General features: G+C 48.4%; 1 protein-coding gene across 2 annotated transcripts in view; it reads left to right on the top strand.

The window, feature by feature from the left end:
• The first annotated feature begins 799 nt into the window (after window positions 1-799).
• The window catches only part of nags (N-acetylglutamate synthase), a 34309-nt gene continuing 17138 nt past the window's right edge, over window positions 800-17970 (top strand). The window contains exons 1-3 of one of the 2 annotated variants that reach the window (XM_056287696.1): window positions 800-1286; window positions 16087-16352; window positions 17651-17864. In XM_056287696.1, coding sequence (XP_056143671.1) covers window positions 930-1286; window positions 16087-16352; window positions 17651-17864 — 837 coding nt within the window. In that variant the 5' untranslated portion in view covers window positions 800-929. Of the gene's footprint in view, window positions 1287-16086; window positions 16353-17647; window positions 17865-17970 lie in introns of both variants that reach the window. The other variant, XM_056287695.1, reaches the window with a different exon arrangement.

Here is a 17970-nt window from a genome sequence, read left to right as displayed (position 1 = left end):
CTCCTGGCAGGTTGACTGACAGGCTGACCTGGCCAACCCTAGCGCTTGAGGGCGGGACTACTGGCAAGCTGACTGACATGCTGGTCTGGCCAATCCTAGCGCTTGAGGACGGAAACGTCCCCAAATTCATCCTAGGGAACAAATACTCGCCTCAAGGGGGGCGGTAAACGGTAGTTGGCAAAACGGAACAGGAAAAACCACAAACCGTGTGACAGAACAGCAGGACGATTAAAAAAAACGCATATACCTTTAAAAGTAATCCGCCATCTTTTGTTTTGTGACGTGCTACGTAACATGTGGTTGTAAAGGACGGCAAAAAATCAAAAAGTTTTAACTCTGGACGACAGTGCCGCCTGCCGTTGTTGGCATTTACCGGTGTCATCTTGATTTTAACGTCCTGCTCTCATCCATCATAGTGACTTCCGGTTTGCCTCTACCGTTTATTGGATTCATTCGTTCATTCATTCCCGGATTTAGCACCCACGCAGCATTAAAAAACACTGGAAAGCTCCAAAGGTATCTGTCTGCCGACTGCAAGAGAGGGGCGTAACGTACAAGACACGCCTCCCAAGTGCCATTTACGCCCACATCAGTACAGGAACGTTCACGCGACAGTTCAAGAAACGCCCCCCGCCGCGGACTCGACAGTTCAAGAAACGCCCCCCGCCGCGGTTGGGAGGTTAAGTGATGTGACGGGAGTCCCGTTACAAGTCACGCCCCTACACGCGCCTCTCTCGAAAGGGCCTTAAAAGAGTAAAAATAGGAACTGTCCCTTTAAATACACCCGGCGTCCTGAAACTGAAGATTTGTGCCGACGTCGACATGCAGCGTACTGAATGGGTTTGGATGAACGACCGGTTCGGCTGACAGCGGAGGTCCCGTCAGCACAGGAGGACTTTATTTTTTAGTGTGTTTCATTTTCGGCAGGGATGGCCAAAATGAACTGCGGGCCGTCCAGCTGCAGGGTGGTGGTCCTGGCAGGAAAATACTGGTCCAACCCGGTGATGGTCCAGCCCGCGGGTCCTCAGCGGAGGATGTTCAGATTCCAGCGGTGCTCGGTGAGCTCCAGCGCGGCGGGGAAAGGAGGAAAGGCCGCGGCTTTGGCCCAGCAGGAGTTCCCCGGCTACTCCTGCGATCGTCCCGTTGTGAACAACCGGACCCTCATCTACCGAGACGTCAAGGCGTTCCTGAACGAGATCGGCGGTGACCCGCGGGAGGCCCGATACTGGCTGACCCACTTCCAGAGAGCCACGGCGGCCCAGGCTCCGGCCTTCGCCGTGCTACAGGTAAGCCAGTCGGCACATCCTTCATAGGAGGAGGCGTCGCGTCATCAGCCTGCCGCCTCCACTCGGCACGTGCGATACACAATTAAACACCAGCGCCGCACCGTCTCGAGACGACCGTTAAAAAGGGGAAAGGCACGCAACAGTTTCTACTTTATGGCAAATTCCAAGTGTTTGAGTAGTTAAACGGGATCATTTTGGTGCCGGTTGAGGGTTGGGCTACTGTTCTGATCCAAACACCCGAACCAAAACACGGTGACGTTTTAGTCCTGAGAAAAGCCTGCTGCCGGTCTGAAGCGGCAGAGCTACATATGCAAATGATCTTACAGATATGTTAATTATGCACGCCATTAGACTAATGCCGTCCTATGGTTCCGCACCCTTTAAACCACCCGGGGCGAAGATAAACCAGCCGGGTGACGATCCGGTTCCGCCGGTGTCTTTATTTTCTCCGGCCTAACGGGTTCGACTCTGATGCCTCGCGCTTAAACCACGCCCGCGAGCGCGCTCGCTCGCGCTCACGCGTCCTTTGCCAAATCGCTCCCACCAGGAACGTCCCGCCGGGACTAAAAGAAAGCGGTTAAAACCCTTATAACTAGTATAACTAGTACAACTAGTACACACTAACTAACAATACGTGTCATATGACCCACGCACTGCTCATGTTTAAAATCGCTAATAACAACGTTATGAACCCAACCCCAACCTTACAGTCGTCCCCTGCAACAGAGGACATGTCCTTATTTCAGTGGCCTTCACATCAGTCCTGAAACATGGATAACAACTATACAATGACTAACTACCACTACTGCTGCTTCCGGCTGCTCCCGTCAGGGGGCGCCACAGCGGATCAATCGTTTCCATCTCTCCCTGTCCTCTGCATCTTCCTCTGTCACACCAGCCACCTGCATGTCCTCCCTCACCACATCCATAAACCTCCTCTTTGGCCTTCCTCTTCTCCTCTTCCCTGGCAGCTCCATATTCAGCATCCTTCTCCCAGTATACCCAGCATCTCTCCTCCACACATGTCCACACCATCTCCATCCTGTCTTTTCATCAGTGCCACTGTCTCCAAACCATACAACATAGCTGGTCTAACCACCATCTTGTAAACCTTCCCTTTAACTCTTTGCTGTCACAAATCACTCCTGACACTCTTCTCCACCCACTCCACCCTGCCTGCACCCCCTTCTTCACCTCTCTTCTGCACTCCCCATTACTTTGGACAGTTGACCCCAAGACTTTAAATACAGTGACTAACGTAATACATGTCATGTTATCCATTCATTCCTTTTTTAATAACTAATAGCAGAACATTATTAAATCCTGAAATCAATCCAGCTAACGGCATGAGGCTACACAATACATGTACACAACTTGTAGTAAAATGTATGGAGAGGGGCGATACTGAACATTAAAATACAAGTCTCTTTTGTTTATTTATATTTAAACAAGAAAGTCTCCAAACTTATTGGGTGGCCTGACCGTGCGGCCACTGTGCGTGGTGCCAGAGGGTTCAGCCGGGGCAGGAGAAGAGGACCTGCTGTCATCAGCACCACCAGCAGCAGCTGGAGGAGGGCAAGAATGAGGAACTGGCACAGCCACTGGAACAGGCTGGGTAGGCCTACTCCTCGTTGGAACAGTTCGTCTGGGCACGTATGGAGGGGTGGCTGGACGATAAGAGAAAGCACCAGATAATGCAGTGACAGGTTGGCACCTGACCCAAATGCACACCAGGCGACTCTGAGGTACTGGGGTTGACTGGGCTAATAGGCAAATTTCCCTTGAAAGCTTTAAGGTGGTTATGGTGAAATACCCATTTCTGCAAAAGCTTCATGCTGTGGATCTGTGATTTCATATGTCCCACCTGGGCTGCCATTATTGTCCATCGGTCTCACAACAAGGAATGGTCCTTTCCATCTGGGTGCCAACTTGTTCACATGCTGAGCTGGATCATCAAGCAGCACAAGATCTCCCATCTTGTATAGCTGAAACACCACTTTCTTGTCATATTGGTGTCTGCCATAGTTTTGCTGCGGCAGACCTTTGAGCTGCTTCTCCAAAAGCCTGAGATAACTGTGCAGCCAGCTCACTAGAATATGCTGCCGGTGTTGCATGCCGTACAGTTGTCTAACTAAGTCCAACTCAAACTGCCTACCTTGGTCAGTGTGGATGGACTCAGGAGTACCATGGTGTCTAGTGTACTCCTCAAAAATACACTGCAACCGTGGTGTCACGTTGATCCTTCATGGGGAAAAGATTGATATAGTGCGTAAAATAGTCCATAACGACTAACACAAACCGAGTTCCCTGTGATGTGTCTGGAAGCTCTGTTATATCAGCAGCAACCTTCTGGAAAGGACGGTCTGCATCAGGAATCAGGAAGATTTATTTGTCTTTTTATTTCATGCACGTGTGTACATGAAATGAAACGTAATATAATTTCCCCAGTCAACGGCAGTGCAACACAAAGACAAAAACACATATCCAAACTACAAGACGACATACGTATATCCAAACTACAAAAAACTACCAAAACTAAAAAAAGACATACACTCACCGGCCACTTTATTAGGCACACCTGTCCAACTGCTCGTTAACGCAAATTTCTAATCAGCCAATCACATGGCAGCAACTCAATGCATTTAGGCATGTAGACATGGTCAAGATGATCTGCTGCAGTTCAAACCGAGCATCAGAATGGGGAAGAAGGTGATTTAAGTGACTTTGAACGTGGCATGGTTGTTGGTGCCAGACGGGCTGGTCTGAGTATTTCAGAAACTGCTGATCTACTGGGATTTTCACGCACAACCATCTCTAGGGTTTACAGAGAATGGTCCGAAAAAGAGAAAATATCCAGTGAGCGGCAGTTCTGTGGGCGAAAATGCCTTGTTGATGCCAGAGGTCAGAGGAGAATGGCCAGACTGGTTCGAGCTGATAGAAAGGCAACAGTAACTCAAATAACCACTCATTACAACCGAGGTATGCAGAAGAGCATCTCTGAACGCACAACACGTCGAACCTTGAGGCAGATGGGCTACAGCAGCAGAAGACCACACCGGGTGCCACTCCTGTCAGCTAAGAACAGGAAACTGAGACTACAATTCGCACAGGCTCACCAAAATTGGACAATAGAAGATTGGAAAAACGTTGCCTGGTCTGATGAGTCTCGATTTCTGCTGCGACATTCGGATGGTAGGGTCAGAATTTGGCGTCAACAACATGAAAGCATGGATCCATCCTGCCTTGTATCAACGGTTCAGGCTGGTGGTGGTGGTGTAATGGTGTTGGGGATATTTTCTTGGCACACTTTGGGCCCCTTAGTACCAATTGAGCATCGTGTCAACGCCACAGCCTACCTGAGTATTGTTGCTGACCATGTCCATCCCTTTATGACCACAGTGTTCCCATCTTCTGATGGCTACTTCCAGCAGGATAATGCGCCATGTCATAAAGCTCGAATCATCTCAGACTGGTTTCTTGAACATGACAATGAGTTCACTGTACTCAAATGGCCTCCACAGTCACCAGATCTCAATCCAATAGAGCACCTTTGGGATGTGGTGGACCGGGAGATTCGCATCATGGATGTGCAGCCGACAAATCTGCAGCAACTGCGTGATGCTATCATGTAAATATGGACCAAACTCTCTGAGGAATGTTTCCAGTACCTTGTTGAATCTATGCCACGAAGGATTAACGCAGTTCTGAAGGCAAAAGGGGGTCCAACCCGGTACAAGCAAGGTGTACCTAATAAAGTGGCCGGTGAGTGTATATCCAACTTATAAAAAAAAAAATCACTGTCCAAGAGAGCGAACGGCAGGATGACTGTCAGAACTGCCGGTCTGCATGGGCTAGCAGTTAGCTTAGCCTGCCCGGCTTCCGAAGCATCCTGTCAGACCGCCCGCGGTGTTTCCTCTTCGGGTGCAGCTCCAGGCAGGGCCATGGACCCTGGGCCCACAGGATGCAGCAGACCAAGCTCTCCCAGCCAATTCAGCGCCAGCTCTCCCAGCCATCAAACCAAGACAAACTTAGACGCAGACAAAGACACTGCATGGACGGTACTGAGTGAGCCCGCCACAAACCTAAGTTCGAGCCGCTATCTTCCTAAATCGGTACTGGGTGAGGCTGCTGCAAACGTGAATTCGCGCTGCCATCTTCCCACACCGGAAGCGGAAGCTTACATGCTTACACTGAGGCATGAATAGACTGCAATGGGGCTCGCTCGCGAGGGGATGGGGAAACTCTGAATTTGACATGGCAAGCATTCCTTGCACCACTTGCTAGGTGCTGTGTGCGGCGATGATTTGAATTTTCTACAGAGCATGCCATCTTCATCATGAATGAGTCATGCCAGAGTTTCCTCATGGTTGCAGATGAGCGCTGCAACCTTCCACAATGTTACAATGGTACACTTTCATTTAGCAGATGCCTTTATCCAAAGCGACCTACATCTGAGAGTTAATACAACACAAGCAAGGATCTAGTCAGGAGGCGACGACGCAAGTAAGTGCCAAAGTAGCTGCTGTTTGTGTTCTTCTTTCCAGGCCAATTACAGTCAGGAGGGAGTCATCTGCATACTGTTGTCTCCGTAACGCATCCAGATCGATTGAAAGTAGAGGTGTCCCGATACCACTTTTTCACTTCCGATACCGATATCACTTTAATATTTTGTTTTACTCTTGTACTACTACTACTACTACTACTATTTTCAGCTGCTCCCATTAGGGGTCGCCACAGCGGATCAAATGTTTCCATCTCTTCCGGTCCCCTGCATCGCCCTCTGTCATGCCAGCCACCTGCATGTACAAATCATAATAATAATGAAATACATGGAAACACTTGGCTTGTGATAGCCAATTACCCACCTAAAAAAATCTCACTCAAATGGAGAACAAACAAATACTTCCCCAGTATATAGTCCACAACAGTGGCACCGACGAAAAGACAGGAGACAGTGGGACTGACGAAAAGACAGGAGGTGGAGCTGGAGGTGGCAGAGATGAAGATGATAAGATTTTCATTGGGAGTGATGAAGAAGAACAGGATTAGGAACGAGTATATTAGAGGGACAGCTCAGGTTGGACGGTTTGGAGACAAAGCAAGAGAGACAAGATTGAGATGGTTTGGACATGTGTGGAGGAGAGATGCTGGGTATATTGGGAGAAGGATGCTGAATATGGAGCTGCCAGGGAAGAGGAGAAGAGGAAGGCCAAAGAGGAGGTTTATGGATGTGGTGAGGGAGGACATGCAGGTGGCTGGTGTGACAGAGGAAGATGCAGAAGACAGGAAAAGACGGAAACGGATGATCTGCTGTGGCGCCCCCTAACGGGAGCAGCCGGAAATAGTAGTAAGTAGTTGTATACAATCCACAACAACAGTTGGTTATGAAAGACTGCCACCCTTTATTCAAACACTACAGAAAAAAAACCCAAAATGTACTGCAGTACTTAAAGCAACCAACAGGTTTGAAGTCAAACTGGTTTAAACAGCAGCATTCAGCATTGTAAAAAAACATATCCAAAACTACCCCTTACCGTGCAGCTATGTGGAAATGACACTGTAAAACACAACTTCCAAATAAATAACATTAACAAACACAGTTTAAACTGACCTTACTGGCCTAGCTGCTTTATTTTTAACAATTGTAAAAATAAAACAAAAAAAATAACTTTCACATGTGCCATTTCTCTGTAGCAAGGCTGGAGAACATATGAAGTTTGCTCACATAACCATGAGGAGCAGATTCTTCTTTAGCAACATAAGCTTTTCAGCGGGCGCCGCCGTCAGCCTGCTCCTTCTTACATCAATATAATGGAGGCTGTGCTGAAGAGCCTCTCACTCTCTACACTTGTGCAGGGAGCACAGAGACATTTAGCTGCCGTGGCTGCCAAGGATGGCAGTTGAGGTTGGCTGGCATTCGAGCAAGGCAAGGGATTGTCCGACCGTGAAATAGCTGCCTCACTGAGGTAGGTCTGCACTTGAATTTGTGCACTTGTGGTTGTCCCAGGACCAGGTAATACCATGCTTTCCTCCAGAATTTCATCACAGATGCTGCCAAGGCTGCTGGTAGTTGTGCCTGCAGCCTCCATCCATGGAGTCTTGTCTGCTGGCTCGCAGGCTGTAGTTTCAGGTGTAATCTTCAGCACTTCCTCCAGCTTCCCTACCTCTGCCATTAATGCTTCCTTTCCAAGTCTCAAAGTGTCTGCATTGGTGAAGTACCTGGTATGATAAAATATCTATCCATCCATTATCCATATGGCTTATCCTGCTCTCAGGGTCGCGAGGATGCCGGAGTCTATCCCGGCAGTCGTTGGGCGGCAGGTGGGGAGACACCCTGGACAGGCCGCCAGGCCATCACGGGGCCAACACACAATTGGATATATGGACGAGGAATTGTGATAAAATATATCAAATATGATATAAAATAAAATATAAAAATATATCAAATATGATAAAATATATATTTTAATTCTATATAAATATATATTTAAAATTTATTTTAAAAAAATATATAATATAGTATATATGTAAATGTATTTATATATATAATTAATATAACATAACATTTTTAAAAATATACGTATAAAATATATATTTTAATTTATTTATTATAAATATATTTTTAAATATAGATTTTAAAATATATCAAATATGATAAAATATATTAATAGTCAAATAATTTCTTTAATGTCAAGTTATTTGTCTGCTCTTATACTTGATATGTGAGTTGTGAAAATAATGAAATGGTAGCAGAAATTCCATACAAAGGTGTGAGGAATTTGTTGCTCTCATTCTCATACACACACACACACACACACACACACACACACACACACACAACGTTTAATCAGATTAAGCTAATAAAAATTCCCTCCCCTGTCTTTGTAACGTGGATCCAGCAGAGTTGCAACTGAGTATAATGACTCAGATTCCACGTCATTAAAACGTCTGTTGACTGCGTCAAGGAGGGCACTTTTCATGGTCCTAATCCCCTGGTCAGCCTCCTTTCCTGACTGAGAACACGTTTCAGGACACACGCAATGCAGAGGACATCAGCTACAGATGCGGAGGAGGCACTCGCCTTCCTTGTCATCTCCTCAGAAGGTACCAGAACCGTGGAAGCCTTCTCCAGTAGGCCCCGCTGGTTTGCTGTTAGTGTGGCCAGCAGGTCACATTCAGCCATATACGCACACCATGGCCGCTTCTGTGCAGTGCGGCTTTCAGTCATGTACTGAGTGCTGTTCCACCTAGTTTGGACGTCCTGGTGCAGACCTTTAGGCTGCATGTTTATCTCTACTTGGATGTCTTCTGGTGGCACAGTGGTGCAGGGGTTATCGCGGTTGCCTCACAGCAAGAAGGTCCTGGGTTCGAGCCCCGGGGTAGTCCAACCTTGAGGGGTCGTCCCGGGTCGTCCTCTGTGTGGAGTTTGCATGTTCTCCCCGTGTCTGCGTGGGTTTCCTCCAGGTGCTCCAGTTTCCTCCCTCAGTCCAAACACATGTATGTCAGGTGAATGGCTGTACTAAATTGCCCCTAAGTATGGATTTGTGTGTGTGTGTGTGTGTGTGTGTGTGTGTCGGCCCTGTGTGATTATCTGGTGGCCTGTCCAGGGTGTTGTCCCCCCACCTGCCGCCCAATGACTGCTGGGATAGGCTGCAGCATCCCTGCGACCCTGACAGCAGGATAAACGGTTCGGATAATAGATGGATGGATGGATGTCTTCTAACCGTGGGTAAGCAAGGGGTGAGTGTTGAAGTGGCCTATTTTTCTCCCGTTGGCCATTGCATCACTTACACTGCCCTGCGACAACAGTCACTCACGCACAGCTGCAATGTGTGCGCAAAGCATCCTAAACCCGCCACGCCAGCTTGATGCCTTCTTCATATTTTGTGCATTATCCCTTAAAACTACACCCACTTTGTTTTTATTCACGCAGCATTTCCTCAATGGCTGCCGTAATGGATTCCCCTGTGTGAGCCACGAAACATGCAACACCGCTTTTTTAAAGGTAAAAGCCGAGTCTATCCAGTGCGTGGTCAGACTCAACAAGGACATTGGACTCACGTCTGAGCTCCAGATGTCAGTTGTGAAACTAACCGCGCCTGCATTCTTGGAGAGAAAATTGCAAACTTCGTTGTGCATACGAGGGATGGCCTTTTCCATTATCTCATGGCGACTGGGCAAAGTGTAGCGAGGCTCGAGGTGCTCAATTAAGCATCGAAACCCCACATTTTCCATCTCCGAAAGGGGTTGGTTGTCCAGGACAATAAGCTGAACTAGTTTCTCCGTTATCGATTTCGCCAAGTTGCTGTCTGGGAGCAGTTTCTCTCGTCTTTTTATTGATTCCATCAGTGTCTGCTTTTTGGGCGTTTTGCTTTTCTTTGCAGCCGTTGCATGCAGAAATTCCTGGTGTTGTTCCATGTGATGTTTTTTTTCTTCTTCCAAATGCTTAATTAAATTTGTGGTGTTAAACTGACCAACAGCGCTGCCACCCCTCCAGTAACTGGCTACTGCTGCTGTTATCCCTTGACACGCTGCGCCACTTAACCGGAGGTGCGCAGCACAGGAAGTACAAATATGAAGAAGAAAGCCAGAAAGAAGACTACGAAGAAGAAGATATCATATACAAGCATTTAGGTGATGGTTTAAGCAAGATTTCCCCATGATTTGTATCGGATAGGTATCGGATCTTTTTTTCTCTCCCCTCCGATATCTGATCCGGCATTCTGGACCAGTATCGATCCGACACCGATGCCGTGGATTGGCTCGGGACATCCCTAATTGAAAGTGCGGGGCAGGTATCTGGAACTGTTCTGGTGTTATGAGTTCTCACCAGTAGATGTCACCAGTACTAGTAGTAGAAGCGGATAATACACACTGAACTGCGTTCAATCATGTGTCTGAATTAGGCCGTCTGGACATGGCATCTGCATTGGCATGCTGTTTTCCTTCCCTGTGAATGATGGTGTAGTCATACACATTGAGCTACAGTCTCCATCGTCCATGTCTGCCCGTCAGAGGTCGCTGGTGTTCTCCTCAGATTTAGTAGCGGCTTATGGTCGGTGATGATCTTGACCAATTTACCTCAGACAGAATGCTTCACTGACCACACAGTACCCCACAACTCATGATCATATGTAGACCATTTTCGCTGTGATGGAGTCAAGGTGCAACTCGCATATGCTATAACTCACTCTCTGTGGTTTTGAATTTGATCCAGCATGCTTCCCACGGACTCCTGGGATGCATCAGTGTATAGCAGGAATGGCTGAGAGGAGATGGGATGAGCCACTACAGGGGGATTAGTGAGGGCATACTTCAAGGCTGAAGGTACTTGGCTGCAAAGTGGCATTCGGTGGCTTTCAGCTTGAGGCCAGCGGAACGGAAATGACTGAAGACTTCTTCAAGGCTTTCCAGGTGGTCAAGGAAGGTTCGGCTAAAGATGAGCACATCGTCCAGGTAATGAAACACGCTTTCCAGTGGAGGTCACCAAGCACCAACTCCATCAATCTGTGAAACATCGGGGTTGCATTCGTCAGTACCATCGGCATGACTTTAAGCTAGTATAAAGTGCTTCCAGTGGTGAATGCAGTTTTCTGTTTGTCCTTGGATTCCGGTCCCACTTGCCAGTAGCCACTGGACAGATCCATGGTGCTCAACCAACGTGAGCCCGACAAGCTATCTAAGGCATTTCCTGGGCGTGGCAAGAGATATGAATCTTTCACAGTGACGGCATTCAGTTTCCTGAAATCGATACAAAACGATAACTGCCATCCTTTTTCTTCACCAAAATGACAGGCAAAGACCATGGGCTCAAGCTCTCTTCGATGATGTCATTGTCAAGTAGCTCCTGAACCTGCCTGTCTATTTCAGCTCGGATGTTGGGTAATGCTCTGTAGGCTCGCTGCTTGATGGGCTGTACATCACCTGTCCTAATACAGTGTCTGACTTGATCATAGTCTCGCTCATTAGCACTGAAGACATAGAGTATTTTCTAATAAAACTCTCCAGCTGACCCCATTGTTCATGGTCCAGTGCTGCCTGGCTGAGGTCAACATTGGGGTATGACTGAGGCTGTGCCTGTTTCAGCTACTGTTGACCCGACAACTGAGAATTCTTCCCCACACTGATTTACAACAGAGTGAAATTCCCCTATTCTTGTCACATGGCACATGACAATCGTCATTGGTGGGGTTCATCACACGAACACAAGCGATGCTTTTCTTGATAGGGGTCAATGTGCATGCCACTAAGAGGCCTGGCAAGTTGAAGGGATCAGGTTCCAAGATGCCTGTGTAATTAGGGGTTTGATATAGTTCACCTGTGGCAGATCGGATCTTGACTAACACGTTCATTTGCGACATGGCAGGAATAGTCACAGGCACTAATGACACAGCGTTCTCTTGAGAGGGGCAATCTATGTGGAGCGGAGCAGAGGAACTGTCCAATTCCAGAGTTTCAGGTGATTCTCTCTCAGGTCAATGACTACATGATGTTTCTGCAAAAAGTCCCATCCAAGAATCACTGATTGAATAGCATGCTTCACTACCTGGACATTATGTGTGACACACTCATCCCCTAGTGAGATGGCGATGGGGAACATACCAAGTGTAACAAGAGGATCACCTGTCACTGACCTTGCCAGTACATATGACTTTTGGATTTTCCCCCCTTTTTCTCCCTAATTGTACTTGTCCAATTACCCGACTTTCAGAGCTGTCCCGGTCACTGCTCCACCCCCTCTGCCGAGCCGGGGAGGGCTGCAGACTATCACATGCCTCCTCTGATACATGTGGAGTCACCAGCCGCTTCTTTTCACCTGACAGTGAGGAGTTTCACCAGGGGGATGTAGCGTGCGGGAGGTCACGCTATTCTCCCCAGTCCCCCCCCCCCCGAATAGGCACCCCGACCGACCAGAGGAGGCGCTAGTGCAGTGACCAGCACATATACCCACATCAAGCTTCCCACCCACAGACACGGCCAGTTGTGTCTGTAGGGACGCCAAGCCAAGCTGGAGGTAGCAGGGGGGTTCAAACTGGCGATTCCTGTGTTGGTAGGCAATGGAATAGACCACCACATCAACCCAGACGCCTTGTACATATGGCTTTTGAATGGGTGTTATCTGTAGATCAGGTATTGATATCCGCAGAGCTTCATTGATCAACGAAATTCCAGATCCTGTGTCAAGAAAAGCTTTATCAGCGGTGTTCTCAATGACAGTCAAGAAAAGTTTTAACAGCAGTGTTCTCAATGACAGCAAACACATATGATGTAGGGCTGTCATGTAGGGTATTTGATTATAAAGTCTTAGGGGCCTGGTTCTCTGGAGAAGGGGATACTTCATAGTAACTGCTACCATGCCTTTCCCTGATAAAAGTCCTCCTCTTCAAAACTTACACACTGCGTGCTCATGGTCTCTGGATGCTGATCGTCTGTCTCTCCCATATCTGTACTCAGCCCTTTCAGGTCCGGACCCTCTGGATCACCCACGTGACTCACACTGGTCAGTGTATCTGTCGCCAAGACTGGAGCTGCGGCAACAATGAGGACTAGAGTGTTGGACAAGGTCATAACCACCAGGGGAACCATACAGACATCACAGGGAAGATGGAGGTGTGGGTGAGTATCACTGTTTTCTTTGACCCGAGGAGTAACTGCGCTGTGCATGGTCGCCTGGTGGTAGTGTTCTATGGCGGCTGTATGAAGTGTGAGCATACCTCTCAGGAGATGGATCTGGAGACTGGCGATAACTGTCCCTGCCCCTCTCTACACGGGCGCAGTCAGGTGAGTAGTGGCTGTGTCTATGCATGTCTCGATGAGAAGGGTTGCGTACACTAGGGCTGTAACTGTTTTAGCTGAGTCACTTCCACTTTCAGGGCCTTGAGATCAGCAGGTAGTTCCTTCACTGCCTGCAAGATTTCAGGAGACTGGCCTGATGCACTGTGTTTTGAGGACACCATGGCTGCAGTGACCTCACCCGAGGAGGGGGCAATGGACATGCTTGATAGTTGTATGCTGGTTGGGGCAGCCAGTGTCGGAGCCTTCTGTGTGTGTCCCATTTGCTTGCAGTGGATAAAGCCTCCTCTAAGGTGGTAGCTCCATGCTCATGGCCTTTTGCTAGAATAGATGGCTCCAGACCAGCAACAAATCTTCTTAATGTTTCCATAGCAATTGCAGGCACACCATAGTCTGGAAAAGCTTCCAACACCAGTCTTGTGATCTCAGCTGCAAAGACTTCTTCTATAAATTTATTTCTGATTTTTCCCTTTTCCTCCCAATTTAGTGGCCAATCGATCCCTATTTTAGTTCAAACACCTACCCTTGTACTGCATGCGTTCGTCAACTGCATCTCTCCGGCCGGCAGTCTCGAAGGAGACGCAAGGCGAATCCAGGCCGAACCACTGCTTTTTCCAACACAGCCAGAGACTTATTCATGTGACGAACACAAGCCGACTCCGCCCCCCTCCCGAAGACAGCGTTGCCAATTATTGCTGCTTCATCGAGTCCAGCCATAATCGGATCTGACAAGACCGAGGCGCGAACCCCAGTGGGCAACTGCATCAACACAAAGCTGATGCTTAGACCGCTACACCACCGTGGACTTTTCAGCTGCAAAGACTTCTAATGGCCCCTTAGGCATGCGTGGCCTTGCAATCACAAAAGTTTGAAAGTGTAGCAAAAATTGTTTCCTACTGAAAGCGTTATTCCTCTTAGCTACACTTTGATCATAATGTTGCTGCACTGCTGGTGTGAGAGCGAGCCAATATGCCAATGCATCACTACTTCGTCTGGTAGGTAGAATGGAAGCAAAATTTCCCCCTTGTGCATCAGCACAAGAATTCACAGCAGGCTCCAATCTAGCTTTCCAGAAAGGAAAACTGTCCTTGTCTTTGTCACCTCCGTGGAAACACAGAGGGAGTTAAAGTCTGTAGTGAATAACCCTCGTAATATTACCGTCACCCTCGTCTACCTTATCCACAGGCAACGGTACATCCTTGGGCTGTAAGTCCGCTGCAAATGACATCTTGTTAGCCGAGCTACATACTATATAATTGAACTTCAAAACAACGACGCAATTCGCAAATTTATTCTCCTGGCTAATGTTGACACTTCAGCCACGAACCTTTGCACCAGTTCACGCACCACATAGCAGCGTGGCTCACTGGATCCACCAGGTATGTAGTTTTACCTTGGCCATAGATAGATGAGAAATAACCAGAACAAAACCTAGCTGCCACCAGTCTGTAATCCTAAAGTTCGACACTATATATATCGTCTTCTTCACAGTCTCTGGGGCGAAGATCAGCCACTCAGATTACAATTGGGTTCTGTTGACTTCTTTATAATTTCTCCAGCCAAACGACACGGTATGGAACCGATACCAACTCTGTGGACCAATCGCTTATACTACGCGTGCTCTCAGAACTAAAACATAGCAGTCAAAACCCATATAACTTCTATACATTGACTAACAATACATGTGAAAAGACAGGAGGCGCAGCTGGAGGTGGCAGAGTTGAAGATAAGATTTTCATTGGGAGTGATGAAGAAGGACAGGATTAGGAACGACTATATTAGAGGAGCAGGTCAGGTTGGACGATTTGGAGGCAAGATTGAGATGATTTGGACATATGTGGAGGAGAGATGCTGGGTATGATGAAGGCCAAAGAGGAGGTTAATGGATGTGGTGAGGGAGGACATGCAGGTGGCTGGTGTGACAGGAAGATGCAGAGGACAGGAAGAGATGGAAACGGATGATCCGCTGTGGCGCCCCCTAACGGGAGCAGCCGGAAGTAGTTTAGTAGTAGTAGTAGCAGTAGTCGTCATGGTAGTAGTTCTATGACATTCAGCAGGGGGGATGCTGTCTTTAGGAAGGCGTTAAGCTCGGCCCTCTGGTTAATGGATGGTCTTCAAAATTAATATACATTTGACACATCTGGGGATTAATAAACAGTCAGTCCGCCTACCAACCATCCATCCATCCAATCACAAGACCTTTTACCTGTCAGTGTTTTTAACGTGTCATTCAGCGGGCAATTTTCACCTTGGTTACCTGTCAGTTAGCTCATGTGTCTTAATCAGATCTAATCCTAGCAAATGTGATCTTACTGCCTGATATTTCCGCTTCTGCTGTAGGAAGATGGTGGCGCAAATTCACGTTTGCAGCGGCCTTACCCAGCACCGGTGTGGGAAGATGTCGGCACGAATTCACATTTGTGGCGGCCTCACCCAGTACCGTCCATGCAGGGTCTTTGTCCACGTCTGCGTCTAAGTTTGTCTTAGTTTGATGGCTGCGAGAGCTAGCGCTGGATCGGCTGGGAGAGCCTGGTCTGCTGCATCCTGTGGGCCCAAGGACCATGACCCCGCCTGGAGCTGTGCCTGAAGAGGAAACACCAAGGGCGGTCTGACAGGACGCTGAAGTGGGGCAGGCTAAGCTAACTGCTAGCCCATGCAGACCGGCAGTTCCGACAGTCATCCTGGCTGGCGTTCGTTCTCCTAGACAGTGATTTATTTTTTGTTTAGTTTGGGTATATGTGTTAGTTTGGATATGTGTGTTAGTTTGGACATGTGTGTTAGTTTGGATATGTTTGTTAGTTTGGATATGTGTGTTCCTGTAGTTTTTGGATGTGTTTTTGTCTTTGTGTTGCACTGCTGTGGTCTGGGGGAAATGATGTTTCATTTCATTTCATGTGTGCAAGTGCATGAAATGACAAAGTGTTTCTGATTCTGATGGCTGACTAATGTGTCCTTTCCTGTGTGTGTGTGTGTGTGTGTGTGTGTGTGTGTGTCTGTATGTTTGCAGGTGGACAAGTCAGTTTTCCAGAGCAGGGAGATGGTGCAGAGCTTGGCATTTGGGCTCTCCTTTCTGCAGCGGATGGATATGAAGCCGGTGGTGGTTATGGCTGTGTTGGAGGCAGAGTCGGACAGCTGCAGTGAGAAGGTCAGAGGTCATCTGGTGAAGCAGAGCCAGCTGCTGACTCAGGCTCTGCAGCAGCACTCTGCCACTGTGCTGCCCTTCTTTTCTGCTGAGGCCCTGCTGCGCTTGCAGGACCCCCCATACACGAACAGGTAAAGACAAATGGATGATGGATAGACAGACAGACGAACTGGCAGATAGATAGATAGATAGATAGATAGATAGATAGATAGATAGATAGATAGATAGATAGATAGATAGATAGATAGATAGATAGACACAGTGCTGTGAAAAGGTAATTGCCCCCTTAGTTACTCAACCATCCATCCATGCATCCATTATCCAAACCGCTTATCCTGCTCTCAGGGTTGTGGGGATGCTGGAGCCTATCCCAGCAATCATTGGGCGGCAGGCGGGGAGACACCCTGGACAGGCCACCAGGCCATCACACACACACACACACACAGGTTCATACCTAGGGACAATTTAGTACAGCTGATTCACCTGACCTACATGTCTTTGGACTGTGGGAGGAAACCGGAGCACCCGGAGGAAACCCACGTAGACACGGGGAGAACATGCAAACTCCACACAGAGGACGACCCGGGACGACCCCCAAGGTTGGCCTACCCCGGGGCTCGAACCCAGGACCTTCTTGCTGTGAGGCGACCGTGCTAACCACTGCACCCCCATGCCAACCAGTTAACCAAATGTAATTGCTCATGTGGTTAAATTAGAGCAGACACACCCAGGCTTGACTACTTCCTGCCCCATTGAATCTAAACATGACTTATAGAGAACCTCACCATCAATGTGAAGTAGACTACAGGGTCTCAGCAAGCAGCACACTGGGCCGCGATCAAAAGAAATTCCAGAAGAGATGAGAAAAAAATTCATTGAGATATATCAGTCTGGAAAGGTCAAAAAAAGTTGAAGAAAGTTTGGAAAGGGTTACAAAGCCATTTCTACTATTAAAAGATGGACGTCCGGGTGGCGTAGCGGTCTATTCCGTTGCCTACCATCGAAGGGATCGGTGGTTCGAATCCCCGTGTTATCTCCGGATTGGTCGAGCGTCCCTACAGACACAATTGGCCGTGTCTGCAGGTGGGAAGCCGGATGTGGGTATGTGTCCTGGTCGCTGCACTAGCGCCTCCTCTGGTCGGTCGGGGCACCTGTTCAGGGGGGAGGGGGAACTGCGGGGAATAGCGTGATCCTCCCACGTCCCCCTGGTGAAACTCCTCACTGTCAGGTGAAAAGAAGCAGCTGGTGACTCCACATGTATCGGAGGAGACATGTGGTAGTCTGCAGCCCTCCCCAGGTCGGCGGAGGGGGTGGAGCAGAGACCGGGACGGCTCGGAAGAGTGGGGTGATTGGCCAAGTAGAAAAATCAAATAAAATGAGGCTCAAAGTTCTTTACATTAAAATAGATTCTCTCCTCCTCCATCAGCAGTGCTTCTCCCTCTGTTGCCGTGGACACCGGTCTCCTCCAGTGGAGTCTGGACTGTGGCGTCATCCCGCTTATTTGTCCGGTGGGCCGAGACCGTGACGGCTGCTCGGTGCCACTGGACCCGCTGGAGGTGACGGCAGCTGTCTGCAGAGCCCTGCAGCCCCACAAAGTCATGTTCCTCAACAGCGCCGGAGGCCTCCGCAACCACAACCACAAGGCATGGCATTGTCCAGCTCAGCTTAACCACAACTCCATCTACACTTCAACCCCTCGTTTACACAGATATTATTACACAGATGTATGGGTCCTGGTTGCTGTACTAG

This window comes from Lampris incognitus, chromosome 10 (genome assembly GCF_029633865.1).
Source record: "Lampris incognitus isolate fLamInc1 chromosome 10, fLamInc1.hap2, whole genome shotgun sequence".
NCBI classification, from domain to species: domain Eukaryota; kingdom Metazoa; phylum Chordata; class Actinopteri; order Lampriformes; family Lampridae; genus Lampris; species Lampris incognitus.
This window is presented reverse-complemented; position numbering and strand designations above follow the sequence as displayed.